The sequence below is a fragment of the Sus scrofa genome, chromosome 1, assembly GCF_000003025.6.
Source record: "Sus scrofa isolate TJ Tabasco breed Duroc chromosome 1, Sscrofa11.1, whole genome shotgun sequence".
NCBI classification, from domain to species: domain Eukaryota; kingdom Metazoa; phylum Chordata; class Mammalia; order Artiodactyla; family Suidae; genus Sus; species Sus scrofa.
In genome coordinates, this window is record NC_010443.5 from 190,309,765 (window position 1) to 190,327,418 (window position 17,654).

Here is a 17,654-nt window from a genome sequence, read left to right on the forward strand (position 1 = left end):
GTAATAGAATCTAAAGTTGGCCACTGCCTTCATCTCCTACTGTGCGAATAAGGATCTTCAAATGCTTGACTCCAGTCCCGCCCTCCCCGCCCCCGCCCTGGCTCTTTAATCACCTGATTAATTGGTTGGTGTTATAGGTTTTCTTTTTTTGTCTTTTTAGGGCCACACCTGAGGCATATGGAGGTTCCCAGGCTTGGGGTTGAATTGGAGCTGCAGCTGCTGGCCTATGCCACAGCCATAGCAATGCCAGATTCTTAACCCACTGAATGAGGCCAGCGATTGAACCAGAGTCCTCATGAATCCTAGTCAAGTTCTTTACCGCTGAGCCACCACAGGAACTCCGATGTCTTTTTACTTTTCTTTGGAAGCTCCATGACTTACTTGTTCACATCATTGTTTATACTCACCTACATGTTTATAATGTTTTTACTCACCATTTCCTTCAAAAGCTTAGACCTGCTTTTAAGGATCATTTTCCTCCTCCTTAAAGCACATCCTTTGAAAGTTTATTTAAAGAAGATATGTGGTGGTGAACTACCTCAGTTTTCTGAAATATCTTTCTTTTGCCTTATTCTTTTTTTTTTTTTTTTGTCTTTTCTAGGGCTGTACCAGCGGCATATGGAGGTTCCCAGGCTAGGGGTCTAATCAGAGTTGTAGCCTCTGGCTTACTCCAGAGCCACAGCAACATGGGATCCGAGCCATGTTTGCAGCCTACACCACAGCTCACGGCAACGTTGGATCCTTAATCCACTGAGCGAGGCCAGGGATTGAACCTACAACCTCATGGTTCCTAGTCAGATTCGTTAACCACTGAGCCACAATGGGAACTCCCTGCCCTTATTCTTGAGAGCCAGTTTCACTAGCAACATAGACTCTTGAGACTTAGAAGGAACTTCACTGACCATGTAGCTCAGACTTTTTCATTTCCAGAGAAAGCCTGCCCCTGGACTCAGAAGGAATACATGACTTTTCCAGAGTCCCTTCTGCCCAGAAGATAAAATACAATTTCTTAGCCTGATACTGAAGATGCCCTGGACCTGCCCCCATTGTCTTCACTCCAGGGTCTCCACAGTCTGTTCTGCTTCTCTGTGGGAAGTCTTTGTAATAGAGAAGCTGGTTTTCTCATTGTTTCCCAGCTCCCATATCCCTGTGCCATGTCCATCTTTCCAGATAGAATGTCTTCCCTAACCTTTATAGTTGATGTTGGCCTAAGTCCTCCCATTCCATCAAGCCCTAAATTAAATGCCATCTCTGCCATGGAGCCACTCCTGACCACCCCGGCCCTCAGGTATCTCTTCTTGCCCCTTACTCCTCTAATACCTGGACATAGCACTTAGTCTCACTACTTGGTACTTTTCATTTCTTTATAGCTTGTACTCCAACTAGAATGTAGGCCCATCTGGATAAGTGGCTACAAAACTTTTTTGATCATGCAGACATCAGTGAACAATTGTTGGGCATGCACCCTACAGATGTGTATATTTTTTTACAAGTTGCATATAAGTAGTACTGGATGTGCTACTCATAAAGTATCACAGTTTCTTCCTGTACTCCACCATAATGATTTGAGAAGCTTCTTGGAGTACTCTTACTCTACTTCTTGGTGTTCTTGGCCCTAGTAAATAGTAGACATCTGGTAAGTATTTGTTGATGGTGGTGCCGTTACTAGTCAGAAGGCGAATATTAGGAATTACTTGGACCTTATATTCTCTTAACTCTGAACATTGGCTAAGTACTCTTTCTTCTTCTTGCAACACTCTTCCCCATTTTTTTCCTGTTCCACCTCCCCTTCACTTATTCCTTGTCCTTAACAGAACCCACCTCTGATTGCCCCATATCTAAGTAAGATTCCTGTCTGTCTACACTCGAATGGAAATGTGTACTATGCACAGTAATAGCCCATTTACAGTCTGTCTCCGACATTAGACTTCCCGCTATTGAAGGCATTACATACCTTGTTCACCCTCACAATGTCCAGCACTTTATAAAGATTCAAGATTTGTCGATTGAATGCACACATGATAGAGAAGGAAGAAGTCTGGTGTCCTTAGAGCCTATGTGGGAACAAGATTATAGCAAAAGATGACCTGCCCTTTAGTGTCCAAAATGGGGTGGAATATTTCTTTGCCCTCAAAGTTATTTGTGAATTGAATGACAGCTTGTGGTTGAGAGATCTGTCACTCTTCATTTTCCGGCAGAACCTCAGCAGTTTGTTGAATTGTTGTGTATTCAGAGTGTATTTACTAGATAATGCTCTGAGTTCAAACTAAAATGTCCAGACTTTTGTTCATATGATGTATTGATCTTGTACTAAATGCTGCAGAAGATGGAGGCATTTGTCACTTCTCCAGCTATTTGGTGTATTCTTATAATAAATTTCTGCTTTTCCTAGAAAGACACGAGCTCTTATTGAAGGCTATAGACTTGGTTATATATGGTAATAAAGAAAGAATCCTTTGAATGGATTTTAGGAAAAGAGAACTCATTGGTTTTGGACTAGTGGGACGTTCTTTCTGGTAGCACAGGAGTAACAACACTGGGGCATGAAGATATGAATTTATTGCTAATTCCAAACTCTGCTTTTTTCAGTGGTTTCAGTCCTTGTTAGTCTCAAATTTTGTTTCCATCATTAAGAAAAAGCTTGATTTATATCTTTTAAATTTTATTTTGTTCCCATTCAAGGCATAAAGCAATTGTCAAAAACAAACAAAAACCACCAACCTAATAGCCAGATATATGCTTCTAAGTTGTTAGCCTCTCACAGGAAGTGACTATATGATATAAATGACATTTGATTAAAGCTGCTGTCTCCTTTTCATTTTTAAACTATCAGATAATGCTGGCTGAGGCTCAAAGCCCTGGTATTAGTGCTAAAGAAAATTTGGTTACGTGATAGAGGTGTTTTACCTTCAGTGGTAGGTTTCGAATTAGTCTGTTTATGGTGAGCAGTGGTGCAATACTTTTAAAAATCATGTTGAATCCAGAGTTCCCATCATGGTTCAGCAGTTAATGAATCTGACTAGGAACCATGAGGTTGTGGGTTAGATCCCTGGCCTTGCTCAGTGGGTCAAGGATCCAGCATTGCCGTGAGCTGTGGTGTGGGTCACAGATGCGGCTCAGATCCCGCGTTGCTGTGGCTCTGGCACAGGCCGGTGGCTACAGCTCTGATTCGACCCCTAGCCTGGGAACCTCCATATGCCATGAGGGAGCAGCCCAAGAAATGGCAAAAAGCCAAAAAAAAAAAAAAATCTATATGTGTGTGTGTGTGTGTGCGTGTGTGTATCATGTTGAATCAGCAACATGGGACAGCAACATTGCTTTCATCCCGGTGATGTAGTTGGAAAAGGAAATGATTGGGTACTGTATTCCTCATGGCGAATATCCTGCAAACATTTTCTAAAATCATGAAGTCAGAATTTGGGAGCTTAGACAGGACCTCAGAAATCTGCTAGTGGAAAAGGAAAAACAAAATGGAAAGGGAAATGGAACTAGCCAAACTAGAGGGCAGGATTCTTTTAGTTCTCAGCAGGAAACACATGTTTATCTGGAAAAGATTTTGGTTGGACAGGCTGTTTGTATAAGAATCTTTTTTGTGAGGAAGGAAGACCAACCTGAGCTTGAAGGCTGGAGGAGGGGCAGGGAGAACAGTTTCTAAACTTCTAGTGAATGAGAAAAAAATGCAGATTTCAAATATGGAAACCCTACTTTCACAGGGATGATGTGCTACTGCTATTAGCATTTAATTTAGTCATGCTATCTATTCATCTTATAAGATATATGATTAAATGGTAACTTTAGTATTAGTTGCTATAAAAACAGAAGTAGCAACGTTTAAAAAGATAAGGGAAGCTTGTGTCCCCACAAAAACCTGCACATGAATGTTGATAGCAGCTTTTGTAATTGCCCAAACTTGGAAGCAACCAAGATGTCCTACAGTAGGTGAAAGGATAAATAAAATGTGGTGCATTCAGACAATGAAATATTGTTCAGCGCTTAAAAAAAAAAAGAGGAGTTCCCGTCGTGGCGCAGTGGTTAACGAATCCGACTAGGAACCATGAGGTTGCGGGTTCGGTCCCTGCCCTTGCTCAGTGGGTTAACGATCCGGCATTGCCATGAGCTGTGGTGGAGGTTGCAGACGCAGCTCGGATCCCGCGTTGCTGTGGCTCTGGCGTAGGCCGGAGACTACAGCTCCGATTAGACCCCTAGCCCGGGAACCTCCATATGCCATGGAAGCGGCCCAAGAAATAGCAAAAAGACAAAATAAATAATAAATAAATAAATAAATAAAAATAAAATAAAATAAAATAAAAAGAGCTATCAGTCCATGAGAAGATGGAGGAGCCTTAAATGCATAAGAGTAAGTGGAAGAAGCCAATCTGAAAAGGCTATTGTGTGATTCCCACCATATGACATTCTGTAAAAGGCAAACTATGGATACAATAATAAAGATTAGTGGTTGCCAGAGGTGGGAGGGAGAGGAAATGAATAGGCAGAGCACAGAGGAATTTTAGGGCAGTGAGAATACTCAATATGTCATTATAGTGATGAAGATATGTCATTATACATTTACCCAAACCCATCAAGTATACAACATCAAGAGTGAACCCCAAGGTAAACTATGGACTTTTGGTTATCTTGATGTGTCGATGTTTCTCCTTGTTACCAAAATGTGCTATTCTGGTGAATGATTTTGATGGAGGCTACCCATGTGCAGGGCAGGTGAAGGGGATATGTGGGAAATCTGTCCCTCCTTTCAATTTTCCTGTAAAACCCAAACTGCTCTAAAAATATAGTCTTTAAAAATATGTGGAAAGGCATTTTAATTGGAAAGTAGTTGGTAAAATAGCACAAAGAGTACAACACCACTTATGTAAGATGGTACATTTATACAGTGTCTATATTTGGCATGTTTACCAAAATTTTCAGTGATTATTTGTATAGTAAGATTGAAAATCATTTTTAAAATGGACAATTTTTTAACTTTCTGTATCATTTGCATTTTCTATAGTGACCATATGTTATCTCTCTAAACAACAAGAACAAAAGGAGACATTTTCTATGTTGCCTTTGTTCTGACAAGTGAAACCATTTCATGGCTTCATTGTCATCTTAAGTTCAAAAGGTTATCAGGGGGGCAGGAGATGCTATGAATGGGACATTTTCCCTCCAGTTAAGTTTAGTAATGACGGATAAGGGAAAAATTGCCAGATAACTGGAAAATGCTTCCATTTTTAAGCATATAAAACCAAAATACTTTATCTGACTTAAGTTTAGCATTGTGGATAATACCATTTTAAGATATTTTCCATATAAGATGACAGTGAGAATAATGATAGGGACATACCTCCAGTGACCCAGTACAAATATGATGGAACAGAAGCATGTTTCCTCCTCATCCTGTAGGCTGACAATGATGATCACTGAGCAGTGTCTAATTTTCATTTGAAAAAAATTGATGAAGAAATGGCTTCTGGAAGTCTATTCACAGAAGAAATCAGTGATGTGAAATAAAGTATTGGTAGAATTACATCAATAAAGCAGAGTTTCTTGGCATTTTTTTGCAGAGGGAAATTGTAGGATTTTTGTATTTGATCATAAGGAGAAAGAGGGAATTTCTGTCATTAAGTTATAAGTGCAGAAAGGAGTAGGCACGATAATAATTGAAGATTATTATTGTTAGAATTTTCTATTTGTATTTCTCTCATTCCACAAAGAGTTTGAAGCAGCTTGTTAGGTAATATATATGATAGCAAAATATAAATAAGAAATCAGGACCAAGCTAAGTATGAATTCATTCTATAGCAGATGCTATGAATGACCCACCCATATTTCCTGTGAGCCCACAAAGGAAGGCTGGAAGTGCTGGAGAATTAATGCCTCCTTTCCCTAAAGCAGCCATCAACCTGTGACAGATGGGAGCTGGAGAGTAAATATCCCAGTTTTCTTGCCTTTTGAGGATATCCTACCAACTCCTTGAGATCCCTGAAGGAGCCCAGTCATGTGGAACCCAGTCATGTGGCAGGATGAAAGGGAGGAGAAGATGGGATGGGTTCCTGAGAGCCATGGGTGTTGGGTTAGGGAGGTTGTCATTGGTAACTACGAAACAGACTTAGTAGAGGGGTATAAAATCTGCTGGGTTCTTAATGAAAGGAACCCTGGCCTTCCAAGCCCATCACTGCTGAGCTTACTCCTAGCCTACTTCGGTCTTCCTCTGCAGAGACTTGCAAATGCCCCATTCCTGGGACCTCAAGTCCAGACCCCATAAAGTGAGGACTAAAGGGAAAGACTAGTCTCCCATCTAACTAAGACCCTCTAGAAGTTGTTTTGATGTCTGAAAACTCAACTTTCTTTCAAATGTTGGACAGTGGAAACTTCAATTTTGGGGAAAAATCTACCCCCATTACTTAACTAGAGTTCAAATAGGACAACTACAGTAAGCCTAACTTCCTGAGACTCACATAGACTGTGAATTATGCAATTTCGTAAGCATAACTGGATGGATGAAGGATGAATTACAGAGGGAGCCAAACTTATGCAGGGAGACTAGATAGGAAATTATTTCATGATCCAGATGAGAGGAAGATGGCATGAGCTCTACCCCATGAGCATGGGAGGGAGAGATCTAGCCAGATCAAGGTAGGTTTAGTAGAATTTGACGGTCAGTTGGTTGTGGGAGGAAAAGAAGAATATAAGGACATCTTTAAGGTTTTTTCTGGAGACTTCAAGCATAGTGGTATTATTATCTAGGAGGAAGAATCAGTTCAAGAGGTTGGGGAAGAGAGCTCAGCCTATATATGTCAAATTTTATTTAGGTACTCTGTGCTAAGAAGCTACTTAGAAATCAGTTTAGTAGTTAGAAGCCAGAGCTAGAGCTGTGGATTGATAGTCCTCAGGACCCAGGCAATTGTTAGAAGTCTTATGAGGTCTTGGAGATGTATGAGCACCCAAAAAGACCAGAAGAATGGTGTACAAAGAACCTTGGGACACACACAGGTTTAAAGTTTGGGTGGAAGAAAATAGCTAGTGAGGGAGACTAAGGAGGGGAAATTGTGGAGTGAGAAGAACCAGATGTTATTGAAGTCAAGGTTCCTTTCTTCAAGGACTAGGAAGGAGAGAGTTTATACTTCAGACGGTACTCATAGATACTACAGATGAAGAAGTGAAGAAGGAGCTTATGAGGTGATGGGAGAGCAGAGCTCTTACCAGCAGTGGGGTAAGAGCCTTTCCCATGTCTCCTAGTAGAATTTTGGTACTATTTTTGATGGCCACATCCAGGAGCTCTGTTCTTGCTCTTCATTCTGCTGATACAAGGGTAGGTGGGGATGGGTGAGAATGGACTTAGCCTTCATGATGCTGTGAGTCATGAGTCCTACATGGGAGTCAGTCTAGTAACAAATTATTCTCTCCTCTTGCCAGTGTTAGCCATCCCCATGAGTCTGCACCATGTTAGATGCTTATGTTGGCTGGGGTTCCTCAGAGGAAGCCATATCCTAAGAAATAGCTGTGTTTATAGCTTGTGTAGAGTCAGTTCTCATACATTGAGTCTAATCACTCCATCTGAATTTGGAAGGAACTATGAATTATGTGGTTCAGCTCTTTTTAAAAAGCTGAAGATTCCATACTCCTCAGTGCCCCTGGGGGCTTTTGCTTGCCATTTTTAATACCAACACTCTCTGTCACAGCCATTGCCACTGGTGCTGGTACAAATTCCCGGAGTCCCCTCCCTACCCTGGTTCACCAAGTTCTCCTTCCTCTTCCAAACAACTGCAAATCTCAGCCTTTTTATGAAGTCTTCCTTAAGTAGTGAGAGTTCTAGATGCATAACTCCGTGATTCTCTTCATTCAACACACCCACTAAATGCTCTCATTCACTGGTGGTATCTTCTTGTTCTAAAGACTCATTTAAGTTGTGTATTTGCTTAATACCTGTGCTAATTGTGCTCCGTTTCTATCTTTATTGTCTCAGGCAGAAATCAGCGAAGTTTAAATTATGAAGCATCATTCTTTATGCACGCAATCCTGTGATCAGATGGTTGTTTATTCAGTGTGTTGGATAATTCCAAGCAAAATTCTCTCACTACCTTTCAGGGATATATTTTGGAGACATGAGCAACATAATACTGTCTGGTTCTTTGTTGACTAGCAACTTTTGGTTAACATTACAGTTTTCCTGTTTGTTTTTCCCACAGTTATTCCCTCCCACATGCATACATGATAAAATGAATATCTCGGGAAGAAGAAAAAAAAAAGACATTGATAACGGTACTCAGTAGTCAACATAGTAGACAGGGTCTGGCGTCCCCACTTCTATCACTGGCTGCTTGACCTCACTTACCCTTCCTGTTAGTTTCTGTTTTCTCACCAGAAAATTTATTACTTTCCAGGGATCCTAGGAGACCCGACATTAATAATGTTAATAAAGAACAAAGTGCAGTGTGCTGTTACCCGTAGGGTCCCAGGATAAAATCAAGACTGGAGAATTCTGGGGTTAGTTTTGGTACTAGCTATAGCTGCATGAACCCCGGGCACGTTGTTGAACTTCTCTAGGTAGTGGTTTCTAGGTATTGATTTTTTTCAAGGCAATTAAGTGATCGAATTTAAAAATCCTTCCTATTCCTTGAACTCTGTGCTAGTCTGAAGTAAGTTTTTTTTGTTTGTTTGTTTTTGTCTTTTTGTGTTTTCTAGGGCTGCTCCCGCAGCATATGGAGGTTCCCAGGCTAGGGGTCTAATCAGAGCTGTAGCCGCTGGTCTATGCCAGAGCCACAGCAACATGAGATCCGAGCTGCATCTTCGACCTACACCACAGCTCACTGCAACACTGGATCCTTAACCCACTGAGCAAGGGCAGGGATCAAACCTGCAACTTCATGGTTCCTAGTCGGATTTGTTAACTACTGAGCCACGACGGGAACTCCTGAACTGAGAGTTTTTTGGTTTTTTTTTTTTGTCTTTTGTCTTTGTTGTTGTTGTTGTTGCTATTTCTTGGGCCGCTCCCGTGGCATATGGAGATTCCCAGGCTAGGGGTTGAATCGGAGCTGCAGCCACCGGCCTACGCCAGAGCCACAGCAACGCGGGATCCGAGCCGCGTCTGCAACCTACACCACAGCTCACGGTAACGCCGGATCGTTAACCCACTGAGCAAGGGCAGGGACCGAACCTGCAACCTCCTGGTTCCTAGTCGGATTTGTTAACCACTGCGCCACGACGGGAACTCCTGAAGTAAGAGTTTTAACAACAATTCTAATAGGTGACACGAGTTGCCACTGCAACTAATTATGTTACACTTATTTTCTCAACAAATCCTCAAAAGCGCCCTTTGAGGAGGGTCCTCTAGCCCTTCGTGATCTACAAAAGAGGAAACTGAGGGAGAGGAGACTAAAGAACTTCCCCATAGTCACCCAGTTTATAAGGGGGAGAAGCAGGGTTCACATCCCGGCTCCAGATTCCAAGCCCTCACCACCCAGCCACCTCTGCACGCCCCGTAAAGACCAGGAACCCAAATGTCGTTCCTGCTAGGGAAATTCAACTTCAGTGGAGTTTACACTAAATCAAAGGTATTTCCTTTATGTTTTATATCAGTAATGCTAGAAATTAAAAAGTACATTAAAAAGTACCATGCCATAGATTTTCTCTCTGTGATTTAATTTACTTTATAGTCATTTGAAAATCTGGAGCTGTTATTGAAACTTTCAGCTCACAGCAGAATCTTTCAGAAATACAGATTTCCATGGCTGGAATATAAAACCTTGAACTCAGTTAGGTGGAGCAGAAGACTAAAAAGGGTGAAATATTTCCTGTTTTTTGAAATAAAGTTAAGACAGTTTTCCAGAGTCTTTCTCGTGCCACTCCTCCCCAACAAAGCCTCAAGTGAGCAACACAAGTCATAGACCAGCACAACTTTTGCATTGTGATCTTACCTTGGCATGGTTCAGTTCCTCCTAGTCAGTTGTGCCTTCAAAAGCTCTGAAAAAGAATGTGTGGGGTGACAATCAGATTTTATGAAATACAGTTTTATTTCAAAATAGTTAATCTTGGTTATAGTCAACATAAATATCTTCCACCCTGTGGTTGGGAGGGCTTGTCAAGACCACCCCCACATAAGACAGGTCAGGGCCCCAGGACTGCCCACCTCCAGAGATTGGAATGTGAATTTGCATCCTGGGGCACTGAGCCAGCTTTCTATTTACTTAGAGGCCTGGAGTACCTCAGGAATAAAACAGAAGCTGTGATGCAAGTTTGACTGCAGAGCATGTTAGAATTGCTTGACGTGTTCAACGGGCATGTGATCTGAAAGGTTTCTCAAAGCTCAGGCTGGTTTAAAGCACAAGAGGATTAAATAGTCTATTTAGCCCTTCTAACTTGGTCCTAGGTCAATAGGAGGCTGTACAAACAGTGCAGAAACTTCCTCTGCACTCTGATTATAAAGTGGGGGTTGAGTCTGTACTCAGGGGAACATAGGACAGTCCTAGAGTTCTTCCTGCTCATTGTATCCAGCAAGAGAATAATAAAGGAAAAGCCATAGGAAGCCATGGGGGCCCCAGTTTTCTTAAATGACTTAAATTTCTTTCAAATTCCCAGTGTGTGTGCGTGTGTTCAAGTGTTTGCTTTCTAAACAAAAAGAGGCAAACGCACAAAAGAATACAGAACAAGGGAGTTTCCTGGCAACTCACTGGGTTAAGGATCGGGTGTTGTCACTGCCGTAGCTCTGGTTATTGATTGGCATGGGTTCGATCCCTGGCCCAGGGCACATCCACATGCCAAGGATGTGGCAAAAAAAAAAAAAGGAATAGAGAAAAGGGAAGAGTAAAGTGTAGTTAAAATGACCATGTATCAGGTCTCACGAAGCACCTGGGATAAGGAGATGAAAGAGACGCAGCCCCCAGTTTCATGGGATAATGGAAAAGTTTGAGGGGTGCTCCCAGGTTGCTATGGGAACAGAGGGGAGAAGCTTTAAATCCTGATTCAGGATTTAGGGGAGGCCACTTAGGCTCTGAGGCACACAAGAAAGTCTAAGTAACTAGTTACAAAAAAAAAAAAAAAAAAAAAAAAAAAAAAAAAAAAAAAGGAGAGAAGAGCATTCCAGGAGGGATAAAAGGAATGAAGGCATTAGGGAATGCCTGACCTGGTGGACAGCTACAGTTTTTTCCTATGTCCTTCTGGCTATAACAAATCACCTGGAAAATTCATAGGTCAGGTTACTGCAGTGGTAGTAGCCATTGATGGGGAAAAAAGCTTTTGATTCATGAAATATTAAAACTGCAAGTGAGCTGACCTTTTAACCAATCTTTTTGGTATTAAGTGATTAAGTAAGTAAATTATGGGTGATTAGACCCCTGGGGAGAATTTAATTTGCATCTAGATGTGAGAAGTGTTGAGTAATTCAATACAAGTTTTGCTTTGGCCAGCGTGGAGCTGGGTCTTAGGTTGGTGATAATGTGGACCAGGTATAGGGTGATATCATTAGGCTAATTCCATCATGTGTCAACAAAGGAGCATTAAAATCTGTTACTTTATGGTGATGTAGTAGCTTCTAGAAGTATTGTGGAAGAGAGCAGTACAATAGAGTGACTTGTGTTCTTGTGTGACCCTTATCCAAAATTGTTAAGAACCTCTCAGGAATACTGACTGTGACACTGTCTCCATAGGGCTGAGGACAGGGGCATATTTTCTTTTTCTTAGAGAGATGGGAACCTGATAAGAAAAGCAATTAGGCTGCTTGCCAAAGAGCTGACACACACACACCCCAAAACAAAAACTGCAGCAGGTACAACTTTAACTGTGCTATAGAGCCTCTGAAAAATTGGTGTCTTAGCCAAATTCATTTTGACACTTTCTGCATTTCATTCTTTGAGATTTCCTGCTTGGACCCTAATTTTTACTGTTAAGAAGAATGTAGTGTTTGACATCTATATAACATACATTCTTGCTTTCTGTTTTTTTTTTTTTTTTTTTTTTCTTTTTTTGCCATTTCTTGGGCCGCTCCCGTGGCATATGGAAGTTCCCAGGCTAGGTCGAATCAGAGCTGTAGCCACCGGCCTATGCCAGAGCCACAGCAAAGCGGGATCCAAGCTGCCCCTGCAACCTACACCACAGCTCATGGCAACGCCGGGTCCTTAACCTACTGAGCAAGGCCAGGGATCTAACCCGCAACCTCAATCTTCCTAGTCAGATTCGTTAACCACTGAGCCACGATGGGAACTCCTCTGGTATTTTTTAATAGGAAAAAAATCCTAAAAGTTGTTGCGTGAAAGGAAATGCACATAACACTTGGACAAAGCTAATAAAAACACTAATTCAAAAAGATATCTGCACCCCCATGTTCATAGCAGCCTTATTTACAATAATCAAGACCTGGAAACAACCTAAGTGTCTGTTGATGGATGAATGGATGAAGAAATTGTGGTATATATACACAATTGAATATTAGTCAGTTATAAAAAATGAGGAAATCTTACCATTTATATCAACATGGGTGGAACTTGAAGGTGTGATGCTAAATGAAATGTCAGAGAAAGACAAATAATGCATGACCCAAGAAACAAACAGAAAAACATCAGCAACAAGAGATCAGTAGAAGAAGAGATCAAAGATCAGATTTGTGGTTGGAAGGGCGGGGAAGAATAATTGGAGGAAGGTGGTTAAAAGGTCGAAAATTCCAGTTATAAGATAAGTGAATGCTAGAGATGTAATGTAAACAACATGATGACTGCAGCCAACGTTGCCTTATGATCTGTAAGAAAGGTAAGGGAATAAATCCTGAGCGATCTCAGCATAAGGAGAAAATAGATTTTTCCTTTTCTTTTTACCGTACCTACATGACAATCTGAATGATAGCTAAACCTATTGTAATCATTTCACAATATTACATATATCATATTCAAACCGTCATGCAGGTATGCCTTAAACATGTACAGTGATGTATGTCACTTATTTCTCAGTAAAAACTGGGAAAAAACCTTTGACAGATATTTTCAAATTGGTCACCACAAGAAATTATTTTTGAAATAGCAGCATGTGTTGAATGCTACCATGTGCCTAGCGCTGCAAATAAAACATTTTTAATGCATTATTGTATTCAGTCCTTGGGGAAAAATCTTGGAGGAAAGCCCTAGGTGGAAATACTGAGGCTTATTTAGCAGGATTAATAACAGCCAGGAGATGGTGAGCCAGAACTAGAGATCAGTTTATTCTCCTACTACCAGAGGTAGAGGTACCTCTTTCCCCACATGTTCTAAGAATGGGCATGTTTGCCATCTTTATAAGTATTTGCCAGTTTAAGAGCTAAAATGGCATTCATTTCATAGTTCTTAAATATCTATCTTGGATAGGATTGAACATCTTGGCATGTTTGTTGTCTATTTGCTTTTATAGTTTTATGAATTGCCTACTCAAATCCTCCACCCCATTTTTACTAGATTGTTTATCCTTTTCTCCTTATGATGCATACATATTGTGACTAGTAACCATTTGTCATGTGTTGCAAAGCCTTTTGCCCCCATTTTTTTTTTTCAGCTTTGTTTTGTGTCTTTTGACAAGTAGGACTTTAAATTTCAGGGGTGGCAAATTTGTAGGTGCTTTATGACTGTAGAATTTTGTTAATCTCATCCCATCCCAGGAGTATATTTTTTCCCATGTTTTCTTCCATTTCATAATTTCCACCTTAACATTTATCTGAGAATATTTCGATGTAAGGATTGATGTAAAGATGTTTTCCAAAAGGCTCTCTGGTTGTCTGAACAAATACTGAATAATCCATCTTTTCCCACTGATTTGAACCAAATTCTTTTCAACCATATTGATTTCTAGTTTTGGACTCTTCTTGAGGGAGTAAATCCCTGTTTAAATGATTATAATTTTAGATGTTTTAATTTATAGAGCAGGTCCTCTCCTCCCTCATTGAAGTTTTTGGACAGTTTTAAAATATTTATGGTACCAAATAAACTTTGAAAAGAAGTGTCAAGTTTAAAAATGTCCTTTTAGGGACATTGAGATTTTGTTGAATTTAGAGATTAGTCTAGAAAGAATTGACAGCTTTACAGGATTGAGTGTTCCTACCTAAGAACTTCATTTTTTCATATCTTTTCATGTTCTTTATTTGGTTTTATGGTCTTTTTCTTTTCTTTTTCATGGCTCTACCTGCAATATATGGAAGTTCCCAGGCCAGGGGTCGAATCCGAGCTGCAGCTGCTAGCCTATGCCACAGCCACAGCAACACCAGATCCTAGCCTCATCTGTGACCTACACCACAGCTCATGGAAAAGCCAGATCCTTAACCCACTAAGCGAGGCCAGGGACTGAACCCGCACCCTCACAAGGATAGCACAGGTCCTTAACCTGCTGATCCACATGGGAACTTCTGATGGTTTTTTTACATATAAATCTTGCATTTCTGACACATTGTTTCTTAGTTTGTTGTTTTGTTTGTTTTTGGCTGCACCTACAGCATACAGACATTCCCAGGCCAGGAATCAAACCTGGGCCTCAGCAATGACCCAAGTCACTGAAGTGACAACACTTAATCCTTAACCCGCTAGGCCACCAGGGAACTCCCAATAGTTTGGTTTTTATAGTTGTATGAATGGGATTTGTTAAAATTATGTATTCTAATTGATTTGTTTGCTATCTTAAATACCTTGACTTTTAATGATTTATTATTGTTCATCATACTTAACTCTTTTTAAAAAGATTAGTCTGAATTCTCATGAGTTTTCTAGTCATGCATTAAACAACTTCAAATAATGGCATCTTGGGCATCTTTTCCAAAGGTTTTATCTTTCATTTTGTTTTCATTTCTAATATTTTTAGCAAGCACTTTCAGAATAAGATTAAATAATAATGATGATAATTGGTCTTATTGTTCTTAACTGTCACAGGAATTTTTTTTTAATTTACCATTCAGCTTGATGCCTTTGACCTGTGAAATCAGTGTTAGTCACATTAAAGAGACAATCTTCCAGTCTTTTCAAAAGGATTTTTTATTGGATTACAAGTTAAATTTTATCAAGTGCCTTTTCAACATCTGTTGAAACTGTCATACTTATTCTTTTAGCTATTAATAGAAAAAGATACAATAGACTTTGTAATAATATATCCATTGTTATGTTCCTGAGAAAATTCCCACTTGATCACAGTGAGTTTTTCTTTTAAGATAATTCTGGATAGTATGGAAGTTTCTGGTTATTTGAGTGTAACAGCTACTGGGTAAAGTCTGTATAAAAGAAATCCTTCAAAGTGAGAGATAATTGTTTAAAAATGTTATCAATTTCTTCTAAAAAATTAGACTGGTTTATGTAACTCTTATTTGGTTAATTTTGATCATTTATATTTTCATGGAAATCTTCTATTTCTTCCAGTTTTTAAAATTTATTAGCAGATTATTCTTGCATGGTGCATTTAATTTCCTTTGGAGCAGTGATTCATTTAAAAGCATAATTGAAGAAGGAATTTTATTTTATAATCACAAGTCTCTACATATATTGAAAAAAATTCTATAATAGTTATGTGGAGGACATCATTTACCATCTTTAAATGGTGCACAGTTTTCAGAATCTTTAGATCAGGAGCCACTATTTTTATTTTTTACTTTTTTAAGATTTTTTTTCTATTATAGTTGATTTATAATGTTCTGTCAATTTCCCCTGTACATCAGAGTGGCCCAGTCATTCTTCATTAAAGAATATATATACATTATTTTCCTTACATCATCCTCCATCCTGTTCCATCACAAGTGACTAGATATAGTTCCCTGTGTTATACAGCAGGATCTCATTGCTTATCTACTCCAAATGCAATAGTTTCCATCTGCTAACCCCAAACTTCCCTCCCCCTCCCAATTGGCAACCACAAGTCTATTCTCCAAGTCCATGAGTTTGTTTCTTTTCTGTAGATGTGTTCATCTGTGCCATATATTAGATTCCAGATATAAGTGATATCATATGTTATTTGTCTTTCTCTTTCTGACTTACTTCACTTAGTATGAGAGTCTCTGGTTGCATCCTTGTTGCTGCAAATGGCATTGTTTTTCTTTTTTATGGCTGAGCAGTATTCCATTGTGTCTATGCACCACATCTTCTTGATCCATTCATCTGCTGATGGACATTTAGGTTGTTTCCATTGTCTTGGTTATTGTAAAATAGTGCTGCAATGAACATATGGGTGCATGTATCTTTAGGAAAGGAACTTTGAGTGTATTCCCCATGGTTAATTTCTACCTGTTCCATGTTAGCAGAGGTGACCCTGGGGACTGATGCTTTGGGGCAGGGCTCTCACTGTCCGTCTGTGTTGAGGGAAGTTCCCTCACTCAGTTTGTTAGGACCCTGGAATGAAAGGGGAGTAATGTTTGCCAGCCAGTTGATGAACTTGGGGTCCTAAACAGCTGGACAGGGACTACAAGACCATGCTGCTGTCACATACTGGAGCATGGGAACCCTGGGGAACCCATGTTCTGTGCTGGGAAGACTGGCCCAAGACAGCCAGTTATAACCTGGCAGTGGGAAGCTTAGTGTTCACATAGGTCTAAATTTAAAAGTTAAAGAGTCCTGGAGTTTCCATTGTGGCTCAGTGGTTAACAAATCCGACTAGAAACCATGAGGTTGTGGGTTCGATCCCTGGCCTTGCCGTGAGCTGTGGTGTAGGTTGCAGACATGGCTTGGATCCCACGTTGCTGAGGCTCTGGTGTAGGCCGGCGGCTACAGCTCCGATTAGACCCCTACGCTGGGAACCTCCATATGCTGCAAGTGTGGCCCTAGAAAAAGACAAAAAGACAAAAATAAATAAAATAAAATAAAATAAAATAAAATAAAATAAAAATTAAAGAGTCTTAAGGTCACTAGGAAAGCATGATGATTTTGTGGGGTGTTTTGCATCTTGAAGAAAGAAAAAATAATTTGGGGAGTATTTGAACTCTCAAATTTTCTCACATATTAGGTGCAGGTAGATTCATTGTGCATCATTCTTTTTCCCCTTCTTTTAATATGCAGCTACTCTCCAGAGAGACCGAATATTCAAACATTTTACCAGGAAGCGCCAAAGGGCTATGCGAAGGCGAGTCCACCAGATCAACGGACACAAGTTCATGGCCACGTACCTGAGGCAGCCCACCTACTGCTCTCACTGCAGGGAGTTTATCTGGTAAGAGGTTCCCTGCTTCTCTCCAAAAGCTGAGACTTCCTCTGGTTGTGTGTGATTTTAGGAGAAAGTGGGATCATTAAGAATTGTTTTAGAATCTTATTTTTTTCCCTCTTACTCTAATATGTTGACCTAGAAACTTTAATCCCCAAACACAAAAAAATTATACAATTTAGAGATTAAGTTTTATATGTTATTTCTCTTCCAATCATTGTGGTAAAGGTGCCAATGAATCATGCACTGGCTAAAAAGCACTAATTAGAGAAAAGATAATCAATTAATAAATAATTGACCCCTGCAGAGGAAAGAAATATCAACAGTATTGCTCTTAGAAGGCAGGAATGAGTTATGAACATTAATTGTTGCAAATAAACAAGGCACACAGGAATCTTCAGCCTTATAGTATGTAGCTGAAGGTAATAGCTTTCAGTGATCACTTACTATAATCCCTGGCATTTAAGAATTAAGGTAATTAATAGTTGAGAAATTCTAGATTATTTGGGGCAATGCATTACTGTAGATGTCAC

At 40.0% G+C, this 17,654-nt stretch overlaps 1 protein-coding gene across 1 annotated transcript in view; it reads left to right on the top strand.

The window, feature by feature from the left end:
- Positions 1-17,654, top strand: part of PRKCH (protein kinase C eta) — a 234,393-nt gene that overhangs the window by 104,724 nt on the left and 112,015 nt on the right. The window contains exon 3 of the mRNA XM_021062478.1: positions 16,980-17,130. Coding sequence (XP_020918137.1) covers positions 16,980-17,130 — 151 coding nt within the window. The remainder of the gene's footprint in view (positions 1-16,979; positions 17,131-17,654) is intronic.